The sequence below is a fragment of the Muscardinus avellanarius genome (assembly GCF_963383645.1).
Source record: "Muscardinus avellanarius genome assembly, chromosome: 2".
NCBI lineage: Eukaryota > Metazoa > Chordata > Mammalia > Rodentia > Gliridae > Muscardinus > Muscardinus avellanarius.
This window is the reverse complement of record NC_137787.1, coordinates 37,661,477-37,682,278: the sequence shown is the minus strand read 5'-3', so window position 1 is coordinate 37,682,278 and position 20,802 is coordinate 37,661,477. Positions and strand designations below refer to the sequence as shown.

Genomic DNA, 20,802 nt, shown 5'->3' with positions numbered 1-20,802 from the left:
ACACACGAGCATGTGCATGCATGTTTGTGTGTGTGTTCAAGTGAGGGACACATGATATAATAACATGTCAGAAGACTGCCATATTCTAGTCCCAGTTTCCTGTGAGTGGTATGATTCCGGAGAAGCCATTTGATCTCTTTAAACCACTGTCTCAGTTTTGGAGATTAAAGTTGAACCAAATGGACTATCCATAAGGTCTTATCCAGCTCTAACAGTCTATGAAAGATGTCATATCCAAGGCAAAGCAAGAGCTTGCATTCCCAAAATACTCCTTTAGAGCCAGTTCTCCTTTGAACCCAGGTCAATTTGTAAATATGTGTTCTACATGTGCATTTTGGGGTTCCCTCACCTGTCTATCAGAGTTTTCTCATTAGTTATGACTTTAGAGTAATTGGTTCAAACCACTCTCCACTCCACTTGTGACGGATGGTTCCGTGGCATTCAGCAGGTGCAGGGAGCCATATGTTTCTCCTGATTACCGCTGGCCCTTCTCCTGATCCTCAAAACTTTAACATGTTTTCACTTTCTACATATGATTGCTCCTTTTCTGAATGATGCTGCTCCTCTAAACATCGCTCCTCTAAACCTGTTCCTGTAAGTTCCCCAAAGATCCCTTGGTCAAGTTTATGTAAAACAGTTTTCACTGAAGGTTTAAGGCAACAGAGGAGCATTCCACTTCACAACAGCGTGAAGCACATTCTGTGCTCCCAGTCCTTCAGAGCTGCATTGGGCTGCAGTCTCTGCATCCTCCTTACATTGCTGGACACTCTCTCCCATTTGATCCTGCCCTCCCTCTCTTCTCCCATCAGCACCAGCCCCCAAATTCCCATCCATTTCCCTTTTTTGTGTATCTTCATGTGTAAAGGAGCCTGTCAAGAAAATGCTTCCAAATAAGTGCATATCAAAATAAGTTCTCAAAAAAAAATATTTCTCCTTATTGCACATGGAAGAGAAATATATTCTCAGGCTACAAGTTTGGGTGGAGTTGAGAGTGGGAATATTACACAATATGTTGTCTGAATCTTTGCCAGATCTTTCTGTGAAGCAAAGAAGAGAATTAAAAACTTCTACAGTATATCTATATACATCATTTCTTACTTTTTAAATATCTACGTCCAGCTTTTTAATATGCCATTCCTTTTTATTTAGACTTTAGGAGGACATGTGGTGAGCCGGCCTTATTTTTCTGACTTAAATCCCATTTTAGCAGCAGGAAATGCTACCATCAATCTGATATCTAAAGGTAAGAAATCAAGTTCTAGGTTATTCTGTTTTTCACTTATCACTTATGTCTGCTATGGAGCTCCTTCTGTCAATTATGAACTAGAGACCTAGGAATATCTAACTTAGCTTCATAGGACTAGGTTTATATTACTTCAAACCTATAGATAAAATTGTGTTCAATGACCTTGCTCTCCAGATGTTCTGTATCTTGTAGATCAGACATCTTACTGCACCTGACAGTTTTTCTTAAATATTTGTACCATTTCTAGCAGTCCAAATTACAGTATCAAAGCAGTTGAAGAAAAAAAATTAATGAGTGCTCTCTGTAGCCTTAAAGATTTATGAAAGAGATTCATAAAGATAGCAATTTTTCTTTTAGGACTTTTCATTTTAACCTAAATCAAGTATGTGGGCATATTATGTATTATGTCTCTTTTCATTCAAAGATTACTTTGAACTTTTTGGAGGGAAATTATTTAAACTTAAGGAAATTAAGGAAAATAAAATGCAAGCAAGTATGGTGGCACATGCTTATAATCCCAGTATTTGAGAGTCTGAGACAAGAGGATTGCAGTATTGTGGCCAGCCTCAGCTACTTAGTGAGGCCCTCCACAACTTAGTAAGACCTTGTTTCAAAAATAAAAGAATAAAAAAATAAGGCTAGGGGTATAGCTAAGAGATCGAATGCCCCTAAGTTCAATCCCCAGTACCACAAAAAAATGCATATTATTCATAGGATTACTGGTATATTTTATCTTTGATTAAAATCAGATTTTTTTAAATGTGAATCAAGAGAGTGTGGTAAACCTTTAAAAAAAAAATGCATGTAGCCAGGCATGGTGGCACACACTTGTAATCCCAACATTTGTGAGGCTGAGACAGGAGGATCACGGTTCGAAGACAGCCTCAGCTACTTAGTGCAGCCCTTTGCAACTTAATGAGACCCTGTTTCAAGCTAAATTAAAAAAAAAAAAAAAATAGGGCTGGTGGTGTAGCTCAGAGGTAGAAAAGCCCCTGGGTTCCATTCCCAGTACCACACACAAAAAAAAGTAGACCCTCTGTCCTGTCTCCCAGCCTACAAGCCGCCTCTTTTCACCGGATACTATACCAGCCACTTGCCATGTGTTCTCTGACTTGACAAGTTTATCCTAATCAAGGCCCTTTTCTCTAATAGAAGGAGAACGCCAGATTCCTTTAAATGGCCCTTTCCTTGAGCGATCACCTGAAGCCAACCTGAAATCAGAAGAAGTTGTGTTGTCCGTTTCTATCCCATACTCTACCAAGGTGAGAGCTCCTGACCTGCCCAGCCCCAGGGGAGCTTGGGCTGCACCGGCTTCCAGAGGAAGGAATGCTTCCCCACCCCCCCGTTCAGAACCAAGGGCCTCAGGGAGACTTTGAGGGCTGCTCACAGGAAGAGCAAGTTCCCAGGTGACTGGTTTTCTGTCATAATCAAGGCAACATTATGACTTTCATGGGTCCTAGTACTTTTGCCTTCATGGCTCCCTTCCTCTATAAAGAATTGAATATCTAACATGATTGTGTTCTATAAAGATGAATATAAGTACTTTGGAAGAAGACTGCAGGTCCAAGGCCAGTGACTATAACTTAGCGAGGCCATTTCAAAATAAAAATAAATAAATAAATAAATAAATAAAAGGATAGGAGTATAGCTCAGTGGTAGAACACCTCTAGGTTCAATCTCCAGTACCACAAAAGAAAAAAAAGAAAGAAAGAAAATAATAATCCTGGCTACCTTCAGTGTTCTATAGTCACTGATATTATATTTATTTATTTATTTTGATTTTAAAAGCAATTTAAAGTAAACCATTTCCATGGCCCCTGAAAGTATCATCGGCCTCATCTCTATGCCTAAAGGGTACATTAGCACTGCAAAAGGAGAATATTTGATGTAATGGAATTTTTGGTTTCAGATGAATATGTATCTTAGCTGTGATTGGTTACATCTGTAGTCAACTCAGCTATGGGAAAATTCTAACAAAGTTTGTTCTAACAAATAGGAATGATCAGTTACAAGGTCAATGCAGTAATTCAGGTGGGAGATGGTAACAAGCTTGGTAGCAGCATGGTGAAAAAAAAGTTTCAAACAATATAGTAAAGAAAATACAATCCATGTGCTCAAGTGCTTTTTTGGGGGGCATTGTATTGGGGACTGAACCCAGAGACATTTGACCTCCAAGCAATACCCCCAGCCTTTTCTTTCTTCCTTCCTTCCTTCCTTCCTTCCTTCCTTCCTTTCTCTCTTTTTATAGAAAAAGGGTCTCGCAAAGTTGCTGAGGCTGGCCTCAAACCTGCTATTCTCCTGTCTCAACCTCCCAAGTACTGGGAATTCAGGTGTGCACCACCATGCCCAGCTTACCAGAGCTTTCCATGTCAAAAATGGCTTATCCTGAACAGGCCCAGGTGGTTAGATTTGACCTCACCCTTGCTCCCACTAAGATGTTGGCCAAGCAAAGAAGCTTCCCCAGGGCACTCGTACTGTTCACTAGTAATGAGATTCAACCTAGAATGGCAGGTGTAGACGTGGAAAGAACTTTGGAGACCATTGTCCCAGTGACTTTCAGCTCTTAACAGGAGGACTGCTTTATTCAAATTAGACGTACATTAAAACACAAACTAAAATAGACATGAGAGAAGCCACGCAGTCCCATCTACAGGCACCCCATCTCCTGCTCTTCCCCCATCCCATTCAGCAGCCCCAAAGCCCTACCAGATTCCACTCATCCTATCACTTTAAAGAAAATTAAGAAACAAAGAGCAAAGTCCCTTGCCAGGAGATTGGGAGTCAAAGGCACAGAGCTCTAAGGGTAAGCATAGACCTGAAGCCAGGCTTCTGGGGTTGAACCCCAGCCCTGCCACGTCACCCAAACAACACGTGACCTTGTGCACGTTACTTAACCTCTGTTTGCTCATCAGTAGACGGAAAACGAGTAGCATTGCTTAGGGTTAACTATCACCACATGTGGGGCACCTAGGGCATACTCCCCTGCAAACTGTTGCCACTAACAATTGCCTACATGCTAACACAAATCACTCTCAAGGCCCTTCCATTAAATCATCATCAGAGGTTCCGCTGTGCAGCAGGCAGAAGAGATGACCTCTGATGTTCTGAGTGGTTCTCTGTCCCCAGTGGCACTTTGTGTCCGGGCTCAGGTTGGCCCAGCGTCAAGAGAACGCCTTTGCCATTGTCAATGCCGGGATGAGTGTGAAGTTTGAAGAAGGCACAAACACGATCAAGGACCTTCAGATGTTCTACGGGAGCCTCGGCCCCACCGTGGTCTCTGCCAGCCAAACCTGCAGGCGGCTGATCGGGAGGTACGTTGTAGCGCACCAGTTACGTGGTCTAGCCATAGACTCATCTAGAAAACATAAGCACCGCAGGGCTGTAAAAAAGTCCAAGCCACAGAGAAGCCAGCCCTTCAAGAGTAAATGGTTCTTTTTATTGTTTTTTTGTTTGTTTGTTTGTTTGTTTTTTGGGGGTTTTTTTTGGTGGTACTGGGGTTCCTGGAAGCCCTTCTACCTCTGGGCTACACTCCCAGACCTATTTTTTTTACATTTTTATTTGGAAACATGGTCTCTTAAACCAGCTGAGGCTGGCTTCTAACCTGCGCGATCCTCCTGTCTCCGCCTCCCAAACCCGGGGATTACAAGCGTGCGCCACCACACCCGGCTTATTGCAAGTTCCTTAACAAGAATAATGCACAAAGCCTGGCGTGGTAGCGCAGGTTTGTAATCCCAGTACTTGGGAGGCTGACCCTGGAGTATCTCGGCTTGGCGACCAGCCTCAGCCACTTAGTGAGGCCTTCTATGACTTAGTTTCAAAATAAAGAAAGTGTAGATCAGAGGTAAAATGCCCCTGGGTTCAATCCCCAATACTGCAAAAAAAAAAAAAAAAAAAAAAAAAAAAAAAAAAAAAGTGCACAAATCATATGGTTTGAATAGTTACCAGCTTTAAGCAATTAACTGGTAAAATTAGTAAATGTCTCCAATGCCGGGTCTGAAGACTTCTGAAGCTGTTCTTACACCATATGAGGAAGATGAAATAATTCAAAAGAGCTAAATGCCTTTTTCCTCCATCACTCTCATTACTTCTGGCATTTGGACGTGAGTCTTTAAAATTCTTCCAACAAGTGTTTTGACATTTCATTTACTCGTTACGCTCATTGTCAATAATTAGAACTTAATGCAAGTGTTTTATTTTCTCAGATACTAAAGTAGATCCATGCTTCTAAAACAATTGTGTGGAGATTTTTACTTGTCAGAGTTTTCCAACTATCTTCAGTAATTAGATAATTTAATATATTTATTAAGTGTACTGTATGTACCAGGCAGCTGCCTAGCTGCTGCAGATACTGGAAGGAAGCTTTGATTTTTGTAGTGTTGTTGTTGTTGTATTTTGTGTTTGTGTACATTTTTAGTTTTGTTTTTTACTCAAGCTACTTAAGGTAAATCAATATTCTCAACAAATGAAGTTAAAAAGAATAGTAAAGGAGACGTCAGTAAGGAAATGTGAGAAGCACCGCCTTCAAAGATATTTTGTTTAGCCTTCAAAGATGGCTGGCTACAGGTTGCCCTCCATCTTTCTTTGCCTTTTCAGTTTAATTTCTGTCTTAGTATACTTTCTGTTGCTTTAACAAAATACCCGAGCCTGGGTAATTTATAAAGGAAAGAGGCTCATCGCAGCTCTGGAGGCTGGAAATCCAATAGCATGGCACTGGCTGGCAAGGGCTTCTTGCTGCTTCAACTCCTGCTAAAAAAGGAAAGGTCAAACAGGCATTTGCAAAAGACAGAGGCCACAAGGGGCGGGCTTGTTTTATAACAACCCGCTGTCACAGCAACTAATCCAGCCTCCAGAACTGCATTGATCCCTCCTCAAGACTGAGCCCCCTCCTCACAGCCTCGCCTCCCAGCAAGCACTGCCTTAGCCTCTTCCGTGAAAGGTTTGCGTTCTCTCTGAGTAGGCGATGGGATGACCAGATGCTGAGCGAGGCGTGCCAACTGGTCCTGGGTGAGCTTCACATTCCGCCAGACGCTGAGAGGGGCATGGTGGAATTCCGGCGAACCCTCATCATCAGCCTGCTCTTCAAATTCTACCTCAAAGTGCGGCGAGGGCTGAATAAATTGGTAACTACTTCTCTGGGTCTCCAGATGTCTTAACCTTCTGAGCCTTAATGAGCACAAAAGCATCCCCTGCCTGGTCTAGATAATACAGTAACCGTTCTGCCCACAGCCAGGTGCCTCCCTCTCCCTCTCCCCTCTCTACCCCAGGCTCAGAAAGGGATAGCCCTGGTACTCCACTGGCTCTACCATCCGTGTGGCAAATGCTAAGGTGCGATGCAAGGTTGACCAACAAACCATGAAAAGTCTTCAGCAAGAAAATATAGTATCTCTTCTTTGTTCAAAGACATCTTCCTTATTAAAATAATACTTCAATATTCAGAAAATGTGACTTTAGCAAAAAGGAGGAAAAAATAATTTGTAATCCCATCACCCATATTCAAACATAATTAATATTTTAACGTGCATCCTTCTAAACCCTTGCTTTTGAATACATATGTGTGTATATTTATTTGTTTGTTTGACTTTAATGGCTCTTTTTGTATATGTATAACTGTTTACTGTAGCTTGCCTATTTCACTTAGTAACATAAATACCTTTCAGCATTATTATTTTTAATGGCATCATGATATAATGACTACATGCCATACTTATGGGTAAATGTATTAGGATTTGATCGATTTATTATTTTTAAACATTTAAATGTTTCCAATGTTCTGTTAGCTATTTTTTCTTAGTTTAAAATAACCTCCAAGCCGGGAGTGGTGGCACACACTTGTAATCCCAGCAGTTGGGAGGCTGAGACTGGAGAATTGCGGTTCAAGGACAGCTTTAGCTACTTAGTGAGGCCCTTTGTAACTCAGTGAGACCCAGCTTTAAAATAAAGAACAAAAATAGGGCTGGGGATGTAGCTCAAAGGTAGAATGACCCTGGGTTCCAACCCCAGTTCCATAAAATAAAATAAAATAACCTCCAGCATCCGGGCGTGGTGGCACATACTTGTAATCCCAGCATTTGGGAGGCGGAGACCAGATGATCGTGGTTCGCAGATACCTTCAACTACTTAGCAAGGCCCTTCACAACTCAGTGAGACCCTGTTTCAAAAATAAAGAGACTAAAATTTAGGGCTGGGGGTGTAGCTCAGAAGTACAGTGTCCCTGGGTTCCATCCCCAGTACCTCAAAAATTAAAAATTAAAAATAACCTCCACAGCAACATTTCTTATAAAATAGCCCATGAGTATCCCCTGTATAATCCACAAACTGACCCAAATATAGCAGACAAATGACTATACCTATTTCTTTTATGACTGAGAGCTTTGCTCAGTTACTTCTGCAAGCCCTTTTTATTATTTTTCTAACATTATTATATCATTATTATTATATATATTATATATTATATATTATATTATATAATAATATATTATTAATATATTATTAATATATATTATATATTACTATAATATAATATGTGCACAATATAAATATACACAAGTATAGAATGTATAATCTAATAGATATATTTTTATTTTTATTTTATATACTATAAATTATTGTTTTATTATATATTACATATTATATTACATATGCTATCATTATAGAAGATTTCAAAATACAGAGAAGCAAACTTTTTTTAAAACAATAATCCTACCATAACCACTATTAACACTTCAGAATATATACTTTTATATTTTTATTTTTTACAAAATTAGAATCATACTGTCCATAAATTTTGTGGCTTTTTTCACCTAACTATATTTTTTCAGTTTCAATAAATACTTTTACAAAGGCATTATTCATGATTGTAGAATATTAAATATGAATGTACCATAACTTGTTTAGCCATTTCCACTTGTTACTATTTAATCTAATGTTGTTTTCTTCACTATCACAAGTAATTTTCAATTTAATGTCCTTATAAAACAATTTCTGCTTATTCTTTTAATTACTTCATTGAGATTTGTGCCCAGAAATTAGCCTGGATTTGAAAGCACAGCCTCCATTTGGAAGTGTAGCTATTTCCACTCATTCAAAAGGAGACCTTGCAGAAAAGGGAAGTCTTCATTTCCTACAAATAGCATTGACTTTTCTGTGTACATAAGTGGAGATCGTAGTTATTAAAACAACAGCTACCAACTTAGGGAACTGGAAGCTCAGGGCTTTCTCCCAACAGAACTGCAGTCTAAGATCTTGGGAATAGATTGGATAGCTCTATTTTTACATGTTTTTCCAAGCCAGTGGCTCAAATTATAAAATTAAATGTGATATAATCTTCTTTTCAGGATCCCCAGAAGTTTCCCAACATCCCAGAGGAGTTTATGAGCGCTCTAGAAGAATTCCCCATAGAAACACCTCAAGGAATTCAGATGTTTCAAGTTAGTGGGCAGGTTTTTGTCTATCTGTGCATTCAAGTGTCTATATTTATGACTGGTAAAGGCATACCTTTTATGGGTAAAGCCTTACCCATTGCCACCCACGCACAGCTTGTTTGGTTTGGTTACTCTGTTCTTGCTCAAAACTGCACAAGGAAATCAACTCCAAATCTTCCTTATTCACTATTTTCAATTTTGTTGCCTAAAATGTTCTCTTTTTCTTAACCGATGTCTGTCCTTCTTTTATAACCTGACTTAATATATACTGCCTCTTGGAAGCCCTCCTTGCTCTATGACAAGCACCCTGATTCTCCCCAGAATTTGTATATTTTCACTGAATTATATCAGTTGTATAAGTTTTTCTTTATTGATCTCTGAAGTAGACCACATTGCTTTAATGCATGTTTGTGTTCTGATTCCTCGATGAAATTGTAGAATCCTTGAGGACAGGAATGATGGCTTCTTCGGGGGTGGGGTAGAAACAGAATATATTCCTTATTCAGCCTTTAATGAATATTTGTTAACTTTGACTCACAAATATGGAAATCCAATTACCTATGGTTTTTCTTGACTCGTGAGTAAGCCAGAAATATCAGACCTAATTTTCAGGGCATGAGAACTTCCAGTGTAAAATAACTTGCTTTGTTCGTTAACAGTGTGTGGATCCCAACCAACCCCCACAAGATCCAGTTGGACACCCAGTCATGCACCAGTCAGCCCTCAAACACGCCACAGGGGAAGCTGTATTTGGTGATGACATGCCCCCCCTCGACCAAGAACTCTTCCTTGCCGTAGTCACCAGCACAAAGGCTCATGCACACATCATGTAAGGAAACGAAAGATGCTCCTGGATGTTACGAAAATGCATTCACGATTTCATATTCAAATAGAGAGCTTATTATAGCGGTCAATTCAAAGTTTTCATTTCTTCTTCTGGATGGGAATAAGTCATTTTGAAATACACTTTTATTTGTGCATTGTAACCTCACATCATAATGGAATCAGTCATTTTTTAAGTATACTTTTATAATAATCTATGGCCAAGAGTTAGGGCAACTGCTAAATACTAATGTTTGTCAACATAGACTATTACTCCATGATTTAATTATTGTGTCCACTGTATTTTTTCCTATTTGAAAAATCATTTATATCATACAGTGAATGTACCTCTGCAACTTTAATATCTACCTTCCTATTTTCCCTCCTAGATCAATTGATACTTCAGAAGCCCTTGCAGTTCCAGGTGTGGTCGATGTGATAACAGCAGAGGATGTTCCAGGAGAAAATAACCATCAGGGAGAGATTTTCTATGCACAAGATAAGGTGTGTGATTTGTGGATGGCTCATTATTCAAATATTTTGCTGGAAAGGTCAAAATGGCTACTGGTTATGACTATAGCATCCATGAATGTATGTTCACCTCACAAAGACTGGATACCAATGACTTTGGGAACCTCCACTTTCTCTTAAACAAGAGATTCCTTTGAGATTCTGATATAAAGCCCTAAGTTCCATCAGGAAAGCCTTCTAAATAGTTGTATAAATCATAGAAGCACCATAGAGCATAGGACACAAAAAAGGAAAGCAGACATTTGGTTTGACTAGATCACTGTGTGCACTATGGGAACAGTGAGGGATGTAGCCGGAGACACAGAAGCAGATCATGAAAGTCAGATAATTAGGTTGTGCACCCAATTTTTGTTTCCCCTAAATCTCACTCAAGCCACTATTTTCAATTTATTCTTGTAAGTAGAAAATAGCCTTTCTTTTGGCCACAAAAACCTAGTAAGTAAATGTAAGAATGTGGAAACAGCAATTCCTTTCTGATGATTGCATGTTTTAGTTAATTAACAACGTGTGGCTTTTGCAGGTAATTTGTGTGGGTCAGATTGTGTGCACCGTGGCTGCCGATACCTATGCTCATGCAAAAGAGGGAGCTAAAAAAGTGAAGATTGCTTATGAAGACATAGAACCAAGAATTATCACCATAGAGGTAATCTGACCACTTTGCATCTCCTAGAATGGTTAGGGTGGTAAACTTTGGGCCAAATTCAACCTTGGAGTCATGAGGTAGTATACACTGGGCTTCATCTTTGCTTTGTTCAGATTACCTATAGTTTTAGAGTAAAGGCTCTAGTTATCTGCACCTCGAGGCAAATTGGGACTTTTCCTGCCTACATCCCTTCTTCCCACCAGTGTTTCTGTGGGCACTGTGGAGATATAGCATTCTGTGCCCTCTTCTCCTGTGGCCTATTAACAACACCTGGTCTAAGAATACAGACAAAGCAACACCCAAGAAATTCCCTTATGACCTCACATACAAACATAGTCAGTGGAAAAGTCTAGAGCACGGTGGAACTCATAAAAGTTGTAACATTTACTGTATTGCAATGATTGGGTCCTGTCTCCCTGCCCACTCACCTCTTAAGCACAATGTCCAGGTATGCCTGGATTTATATTCTGACTCTGACATTCAATAGCCTCTTAATAGCAAGGAAAGCTTAGGCAAGGGACTTAAAATCTTTATATCTCAGTTTCCTAATCTATAAAATGGATACCTTAGCCGGGCGTGGTGGTGCACATTTGTTATCCCAGCATTTGGGAGGCTGAGACCAGAGGATCATGGTTCGCAGACAGCCTCAGCTACTTAGTGAGGCACTCTATAAGTTAGTAAGACCCTGTTTCAAAATAAAGAATAAAAATAGGGCAGGGGGTGTAGCTCAGAGGTCGAATGCCCCTGGTTCCATCCCTAGACCCTCAAAAAAAAAAAAAAAGATACCTTAAAGTATCTACACCAAAAGATAATTGTGAAGTTTAAATGAGAGAACTCAAAATACTTAGCATGGCCTCTGGGATAGAAAATGCATTCAATAAATGCTATCATTTTTGTTTTGTTTTGTTCTTATTAATGAGAATATAGATATGTCATAAATTTGTTAGTCTGCTGACATGCTAAGCCCATAGCCAGAACCCAGTAAATGTGTGCTGGGTGATGGAAGGATGGACAGATAGGTGGATGCCTAAGCGGGATGCAGCCTTGAACATCCTCTTGGACTCTCCCATTCTTCCCAACACTTGCCCGGTTCAACTCTTTCCCAGTTATCCTTTAAATGCCTACGTCTGCTCCTTTCTTTTCTTTCTCATTTCTACTCCACCCTTCAGCCTGGTCCTCATCACTATTGTCAGAATAACCACTTAAAGAGGCTCTTGTCTTCTGCTTCCATGCATCTACCCACCACATTAACTTTTCCAAGCCAGTAAAATTCATCAATTCACCTTTCGTATTCAGCAAAGTCCCCTTAAAGTCCAAAAATCCTTAGTATAGCATAAAGGTCTTTCATAGGCCAGTCTCAATTGTCTTCCAAACTATCTTCCACTGTTTCTTGGTAGAAAACTGGACCTGCGGCCAATCTGGTCCTGCCCTCATATGGGTCCCTCACTTGCTTTCAACCTCAAACTATTCTGTTATGATGTGTACTTGACTTTGAATGATTCTGCATCTAATTCAGGTAGCCAGTGCAAGGCCATTCCTGAGCATCCTGGGCCTCACCGGCCTCCTCCTCCTGGAGCTCTTTACTCTAGTGTGTACCCACTTCATCCCAGAGTTGGCACCTCACTACCAAATGTCCTCAGAGAGTCACTCAGCATTACATAGGTAGGCTGTGTTTATAAGTCCTCGTGTCCTCGGCTCTTCTCCAGAGCCGTGAACAAATACCTGTCCTCCATCTGAATCCAGCTTCTACTCACTCTTCACCCCTTTTGGGTTCCAAATATCTTAGAATTCTGATACAGGTGAATGCTCTATTGGATTGCAAAAAAATAAAAAAGGTTGTTATGTTTTGATTTGTTTTCCCACTGCAGCAAGCCCTAGAGCACAATTCTTTTCTTTCTTCGGAGAAAAAAATCGAGCAAGGAAATGTAGAGTCTGCATTTAAATATGTTGACCAAATCATTGAAGGTAAGTACAGTAGTCTTGAGCCAGAAAAGGGAAACTTCTGATGTTAGAGGGTCTAATTTCAGTCATTTGGTTTGAGAAAAAGTGAAACTCTAAGACAGAACTTTTCTATCCTAATGTGATTGTTTATAGTTTGATGAACTTTTACATATGTATAAATCTATGTAAATACTACCCACATCAAGATATAGAACATTTCCAGCCCCCCCCAGAAATCTTCCCTATATCCTGTCTTAGTAAATCTCCGAAGTATTAACTCTAACTGTAATAAGCTATAGATTATTTTTACCTGTTTTGAACATCATATAAATGGAACTTACAGTATAATATTTGTGTGCCTTCTTCTTTTATTTAACATTATGTCTTAAAGAGTCTTCCATGTTGTTGCACATAGATCAGTAGTTCTTTTTTTAGTTTGGTAGTATTCTACTGTGCAAAATTCCAAAATTTGTTTATCTATTTCGCTATTGATGAATCTTTGAGTTGTTATCAGTATGGGGCAACTATGAATAAAGTTTCTATAAACACTAGTATGCTTGTCTTTTAATGAACATAAGCACTTATTTATAATAGAATATACCCAGGAATGAATTGCTGAATAACAGTATATTTATATCTTTAGCTTCTGTCATTAACGCCAAATACTATAAATATTTTTATTTATAAAATAATAATAAACTAGTGTAGTAAAACTTACACCAGTTATACTCCTATTAGCACTTAAGAGAGTTCCACTGTTATTGCCAGCCTTTGTAGTTCTCTCTAATCTGATAGGTATGTAGTGGTATCTTATAGTGTTAATTGAATTTACTTAGGTGCCTAATGATGTCAAACACTTTTCTTATGTGTTTGGGCCATTGTTATATTCTCTTTGATGAATTGTCTGAATCTTTTGTCTGTTTTTTTAATTTCTTAAATTAAAAAATTAAAACTATAATTAATGACAATTATCACATTACTATCTATAATAACTATTAATATCATTAGTAGTATAATAATCAATTCAGTTACTAATTTACAATTGGTGCTGGTTATTTCAAATATCTTCTTCAAGCCTGTCAATTCTCACTTTCTTTAGGGTGCTTTTTTATAAACAAAATTGCCTAATTTTAACAAAATCCAATTTATCCATCTTTTCTCTATAGTTGGTGCTTTTGTGTGCATTAAAGAATTTTTTATTGGTACACTATAATCTTACATCACTGTGGATCATGTTGGCAATAACATATATTCACACAGTACTTGGTGTTCCTCCTCCCCCTTCCCTCCCTCCCAATACTCAAGGTTAACTATGTTATATTCACATGTATGCACATATTCGAATGTAGCTTTTCCATTAATCAACCTCAGCCTTCTTCCTCTCCTACCCTTCCTTTCTGGCTTTGCTGAGGTTTCCCCTCCATTATCTGGAGTCCCTCTGGTATCCATAATACTTCCTAGCTTGAGCATATTAGAGAAAACATATGTCCCTTCTCTTTCTGTGTTTGGCTGATCTCATTTAACAAAATGTTCTCCAGGTCTTTCCATCTTCTTGAGAATTACATGATTTTGTTCTTCTATATTGCTGAGTAGAATTCCATTGTGTGTATTTCTCATAATTTTATAATCCATTCATCTGTTGATGGAAACCTAGGCTTGTTCCATATTTTGGCTATTCCACATTGTGCTGCCATGAACATGGGTATGAGTATGTTACTGTAGATCTCTGATTTCAACCCCTTTGGAAACCTAAGGAGCGGTATAGCTGATCATATGGTGGATCTATTCACAGTTTTCTAAGGAATCTCCACAATGATCTCCATAGCAGCTGAACTAGTTTTCACTCCTACCAACAGTGTAAAAGAGTTCCTATTTCCCCATTCTTGCCATTATTTGGTTTTATTTGACTTCTTTATGATTGCCACTCTGATTGGGTTTAGATGGAATGTCAGTGTAGTTTGATTTACATCTCCCTGATTGCTAATATGTTGAACATTTTTTTCATGTATCTATTGGCCATTTGTATCTCTTCTTTTGTGAAGTCTCTATTCAATTCAGTTCCATTTCTTAACTGGGTTATTTGTTTTGCTAGTGTAGAGTCTTTTGAGCTCTTTGTATCAGAGGGGTAGCTGGTAAAGATCTTCTCCCATTCTGTAGGCTTTTCCTTTAGATTCTTGATGATTTTCTTTAATGAGCAAAAACTTTTTAGTTTGATGCCATCCACTTGTTAATTCTTGTTTTAATTTCCTGTGCTGTGGAGGTCTTGTTGAGGAAGTCACTACGTGTGCCCATATGTTAGAGTGTTGAACCTATGCCCTCATCTAATAGCTTCACAGTCTCTGGACTGATTTCCAGGTCTTTGATTTACCTCGAGTTGATTTCTGTGCATGGTGAGTGGTAAGGATTTAGTTCCATCTTTCTACAAATGGATAGCCAGTTCTCCCAGCACCATTTGTTGAAAGGCTGTCTTTTCTCCAGCGTGTGAATTTGGCCCCTTTGTCAAAGATCAATTGACTATAAGTGTAGCTTATGCTTCTGTATCTTCTATTCTGTTCCATTGGTCTGTGTGCCTGTTTTTTGTGCCAAACCATGTTGTTTTAACTATCGCTCTGTAGTATAATTTGAGGTCAGGAATTGTGATGCCTCCTGCATGGTTCTTATTGCTGAGAATTTCTTTGGCTATTCTGGGTCTTTTGTTTCTTCATATGAAATTCATGACTGATTTTTCTAAATCTACGAAGAATGTCAGTATTTTGATAGCAATTGCATTGAATCTGTATATCACTTTTGACAGAATGGCCATTTTGATGATATTTTCTGCAAGGAAGATCCTTCCATCTTCCGAGGTCTTCTTCAATTTTTTTCTTTAATGTTTTATAATTTTCATTGTAGAGGTCTTTTATACCTTTGGTTAGGTTTATTCCTAGGTATTTTATTAGTTTTGAGATTATTATGAATGGAATTATTTTCTTTATTTCTTTATTCGTGGATTCATTGTTGGCATATAAAAAAACAACTGATTTCTTTAGGTTGATTTTGTATCCTGCCACTTTGCTGAATTGGTTTAATCAGCTCCAGCAGTCTTTTGGCTGAGTTTTTTGGGTCTTCTAGATAGAGGATTATGTTGTCTGCAAACAAGGATAATTTGATATTCTTCTCAAAACTTATTGCTGTAGCAAGAGTTTTGAGGAATATATTGAAAAGGAGTGGTGATAGTGAGCATTCTTGTCTTCTTCCTGATTTTAGAGGGAATTTCTGCAGTTTTTCCCCATTCAATATGATGTTGGCTTTGGGTTTATTGTATATTGTCTTAATGATGTTGAGATACATTCCTTCTTTCCAGTGTTCTGCAGTGTTTTTAATATGAATGGGTGTTGGATTTTGTCAAATGCTTTCTTAGCATTTACTTATATGATCAGGTGATTTTTGTTCTCAGTTCTATTTCTGTGGTGAATATCATGTATTGATTTGCATATATTTAACCAGCCTTGCTTTCCTGGGATGAAACCAAGTTGGTTGTGGTATGCATTCTCTTGATATGTTTTTGAATGTGTATAGCTTGTATTTTGTTTAGAATTTTTGCATCTATGTTCATCAAGGATATAGGTCTATAATTTTCTTTTCTTGGGATACCTTTATTTGCATTTGGGATTCATGTGATACTAGCCTCATAGAAGGAGTTTGGAAGAATTCCATCTCTTTTGATTTCCTAGAACAAGCTGTGAAGTATTGTGATTAGCTCTTCTCTGAAAGTGTTGTAAAATTCTGCTGAAAACCCATCTGGGCCTGGGCTTTTCTTTGATGGTAGAATTTTTATTGCTGTTTCTATTCTTTTGCTTGCTATTAGTTGGTTTAGACTTGCTATGTCCTCTTGGTTCAATTTAGGTAGGTTATATGTGCTTAGAAATATATCAATTTCTTCCATATTTTCCAGTCTATTAGAGTATATATTTTCAAAATAGTTTCTGATAATCTTTTTAATTTCCCCACTGTCTGTGGTGATATCTCCTTTTTCATTTATGATTTTAATGATTTGGGTTGATCCTTTATTTCTTTTGGTTAGGTTGGCCAGGGGTTTGTCAATCTTATTAATCATTTTCAAAGAACCAGCTTTTTGTTTTGTTGATTCTTTGTATTATTTTTTTATTCTGTATTTCATTTATTTCTGCTCTGATTTTAGTTATTACCTGCCTTCTACTGGCTTTGGGATTAGACTGTTGTTATTTCTCTAGGTCCTTAATATGTGTAATTAGATTGTTTGATGACTGTCTGTTCTTTTTTTGGTGGTGGTGGTACTGGGGTTCCTGGAAACCCTTCTACCTCCAGGATACACTCCCAGACCTATTTTATATTTTTATTTGGAAACAGGGTCTCTTAAGCCAGCAAGGCTGGCTTTGAACCTGCATGATCCTCCTATCTCCGCCTCCCAAGCGTGGTGACTACAAGCATATGCCACACGCCCAGCTGCCTGTTTTTCTTATATGTGCACTCAATGCTATAAGCTATCCTCTTAACACCACCTTCAAAGTGCCCCATAGATTTTGGCATAGTGTGTCTCTATTTTCATTTAATTCCAGGAATTTTTTCTATTTCTCCCCTTATTTCTGATCTTGTCCACTCCTCATTCAATAGTGTATCATTCAGTCTCCATGTGTTTATATAGTTTCTTTTGGTCTTCCTGTTGTTGATTTCTACTTTCATTCTGTTGTGATCTGAAAAGGTACAAGGAATTATTTTACATCTTTGAATTTATGTGTGCTTGCTTTGTGGCCCAGGATATGATCTATATTTCATGGGCAGCTGAGAACAATGTGTATTCTGCTGTTCTTGGTTGAAATATTCTGTATATGTCTATGAGCTCCATTTGGTTTATAGTTTTCTTTAGTTTTAAAGAGTCTTTACTCATCTTTTGCCTTGAAGTTCACTCTAGTGGCCTGAGTGGTATGTTGAAGTCTCCCAATATTATTGTATTTGGGTCTACTTGAGATCTAATGTCCTGAAGGGTTTGTTTTACAAATGTGGGTGCACCCACCTATGGGGCATAAACATTTACTATAATTATATCTTCTTGCTGAATTGTTCCCTTTAATAATATGAAGTACCCTGCTTTGCCTTTTCTGATTTGTTTTAACTTAATGTCTGTTTTATTGGATATCAGTGTTTCTATCCCCGCTCATTTTCAGTCTCCACTGGCATCCTTTCACGTTTAGCCTATGAATATCTTTGGCTGTAAGGTGATTTTCTTGCAAGCAGCATATATTTTTATTATGTTTTTATCCACATTGTCAATCTATGTCTTTTAATTGGTGAATTAAGTTCTTTAATGTTCAGTGTTATTACTGAAATTTGATTTTTGTTTCCTGTCACTTTGTGTTCTACATTCTGTTTGATATAATGTTATTTCTTCTTTTCGTAGTTGCCCTTCTGATTGAATTCATCTCTTCTCTGGTTCTGAAATTTGCTTCATTTTTCTTCTTTTTTATTTATTTCCTTAAGTATTTTTTTTTCTAGTGCTGGCTTAGTATTCATGAATTTTTTGAGATTCTGCTTATTTTGAAACACTTGTATTTCTTCATCAATTTTTAATAATAACTTTGCTGGATATAGCAATTTTGTTTGGAAGTTATTTTCTTCCAGGATCTGGATTATATTATACCAGTCTCTCCTGGCATTTGTGACTTGAGTTATAAAGTATGAAGTGATTTTTTATTGTTTTGCCCCTATATTTTACCTGTCTTTTTGTTCTCACTGCTTTTAAATTCTTTCCTTAGCCTATATTTTGGTTGTTTTTATTATTATACAGCATAAAGAGATCCTTCTTTGATTTTGCCTTAAGAGTGTTCTGTATGTCTCCTGTACGTGTATATCCAAGTCTCTTTTCATGTTTGGAAAATTCTCTAAAGTTATTTCTCTTTTTTTTTGGGGGGGGGGTGTCTGAGGATGAAATCCAGAGGCATTCTACTTTCAGGTTATACCTCCAACCCAATTTTATTTCTTACTTAGAAACAGAGTCTCACTAAGTTGAAAAGGGCCTCTATTAGTTGCCCAGGCTGGCTTTAAAACTGTGATCCTCCTGTCTTAGCCTCCCAAGTACTGGATTGCAAGCTTGCGCCACCACACCTGACTCTAAAGTTATTTCTCTGAAGAGATTACAGATATCCTTGGCCTGTGCCTCTATCCCTTATTCATTGCCTTTTATCCATAAGTTAGGATGTTTTATATTGTCCCATGGTTGTTGGATGCTTAGTTTCTGTTGTTGTAATATCTTCTGTAGACTGTTGACTGTGCTTTCAGTTTTGAATGAACTATCTTCTAACAGTGATAATCTGTTTTCCATTTCATCTAATCTCTTATAATTTCTTTTTATTGCTGTCTTCATTTCATTTATTGACTCTTTTATTTTATTCCAGAGATCTTTCTAATTCTTTCTTAACACCTCAATTTCCTCTTTCATTTTCTGTACACTTGCTGTGAAGCCTTTCATCATATTGAAGATCAGGATTCAGAATTCTCCTTCTTGTATTTCTTGTAGGTCAGTATTCTTGATTTCCTTTATTTTCTCACTATTCCTCATTCTCATATATTCAGAATCCTTGGGTTTCTGTTTCTGTTGTCTTGGCATCTTCTTTCTTTTAGTGTATGAGTCATTGTTGATAGGTGCTATTCCAGATTGCTACTGGGGGAGATGGTTCCAGCTGCCACTCACACTTTGATATTAACCCTAAAGACTGTGTCTACTTTCACTTCACTGTTGTTCTACCTGTAGATCATCAATACTGAGTTGCTCTGTGGTACTTTCTGCTTGCTGTTATGGTGGCGTTGATGGGTTTCAGGTATTAAGGTCAGGTATTCTGTCTGTCACTACCTTTATACAGAGTTAGCTCAGCAGTGTGGGCAGAATAGTTTGTGATCTATATTGTTTTTAAACCTTGATGTGTGGTCAGTTGAATGCTTCCTTCTATTGGCTACAGTTAGTTTATTGTCTTGTTGTCCTTTCCTGTGGATCACCTCTTTGGTCCAATCTTAGCCGGGGATTTAGAAGTGACAGCAGGTTCATTCATGGGGAAGTAGTGTTGTTTTCAATGGTGAAGGTTAGGTGAAGGGGAAGGAAGTGGGGTGATGGGTACAGGAATAGGGTAGATGATATGATTAAGTTGAGTAAGAATTTAAGTATAATAAAATAGTGTCTGATTGAGATGAGAGATAATGATATAATAGGATCATAGAGTATTTGGGTATGGAGATATGAAATAGCTTGAACATAAAACAAGGAGATGAAGGAGAAAGAAAAACTTTTAAGATAAGAGAGTAAATAGGATAAAGGGAGGAAGCTTGTAAAAGGAACAGGGGAGGGAGAAAACAAACATGCATAAAATAACAAAACAAGCAACAAAAGCTGGGTTTGGGGGCGCATACTTGTAATCCCAGCATTTGGGAGGCTGAGACCAGAGGATCGGGTTCACAGACAGCCTCAGCTACTTAATGAGGACCTCTGCAACTTAGTGAGACCCAGTTTCAAAATAAAAAATAAAAAATAGGGCAGGAAATGTAGTTTGGAGGTCGAATGCCCCTGGGTTCCACTCCCAGACCCGCAAAAAAAAAAAAAAAAAAGCAACAAAACCTAACAATAATAAATCAAAGACAAAACCAACAACAACAACAAAAAAAAAAAACCTAGCAACATATAGGGCCTATTTAATGTCTATTCACTGTAGTAGATTCTGGGTCATTTTTGTTGTTGTTGTTTTTGGGGGGGGTTTTGGTTTTTTGGGCTTTTGGGGTGTTTGTTTGTTTGTTTGTTTGTTGGTGGTAGTGGAGTTCCTGGAAACCCTTCTACCTCCAGGCTACACTCCAAGACCTATTTTATATTTTTATTTGGAAATAGGGTCTCTTAAGCCAGTGAGGCTGGCTTCGAACCTGCGTGATCCACCTGTCTCCACCTCCCAAGTGCAGGGATTACAAGTGTATACCACCACACCCGGCATGGGTCATGTTCTAATATCTCTCATTTATGAATGTTCACACCCCTCTCTCACCTCTCACTGCTATGTGCTCAGGTGACAGGGTGGTGGGTGCCATTGTAAATTAGTTCCGTGTAAGTGCAGGGTTCTGTGTTTTTCAGCCCAGAGCTCTGTGCTTTTTGGCCCTGGACCTACACCTCCCTACCTACACTGGCGGAAGGTGTCCAGTGTAATCTT

At 38.2% G+C, this 20,802-nt stretch overlaps 1 protein-coding gene across 1 annotated transcript in view; it reads left to right on the top strand.

Moving 5' to 3' along the window:
• LOC308279790 (aldehyde oxidase 4-like) overlaps positions 1 to 20,802 on the top strand; it is a gene marked incomplete at both ends in the record, with an annotated part of 77,923 nt that overhangs the window by 26,615 nt on the left and 30,506 nt on the right. Inside the window, 9 exons of the mRNA XM_080719959.1 lie at positions 1,150 to 1,243; positions 2,399 to 2,508; positions 4,373 to 4,557; positions 6,204 to 6,366; positions 8,581 to 8,673; positions 9,327 to 9,496; positions 9,879 to 9,993; positions 10,541 to 10,663; positions 12,532 to 12,628. Coding sequence (XP_080576085.1) covers positions 1,150 to 1,243; positions 2,399 to 2,508; positions 4,373 to 4,557; positions 6,204 to 6,366; positions 8,581 to 8,673; positions 9,327 to 9,496; positions 9,879 to 9,993; positions 10,541 to 10,663; positions 12,532 to 12,628 — 1,150 coding nt within the window. The remainder of the gene's footprint in view (positions 1 to 1,149; positions 1,244 to 2,398; positions 2,509 to 4,372; positions 4,558 to 6,203; positions 6,367 to 8,580; positions 8,674 to 9,326; positions 9,497 to 9,878; positions 9,994 to 10,540; positions 10,664 to 12,531; positions 12,629 to 20,802) is intronic.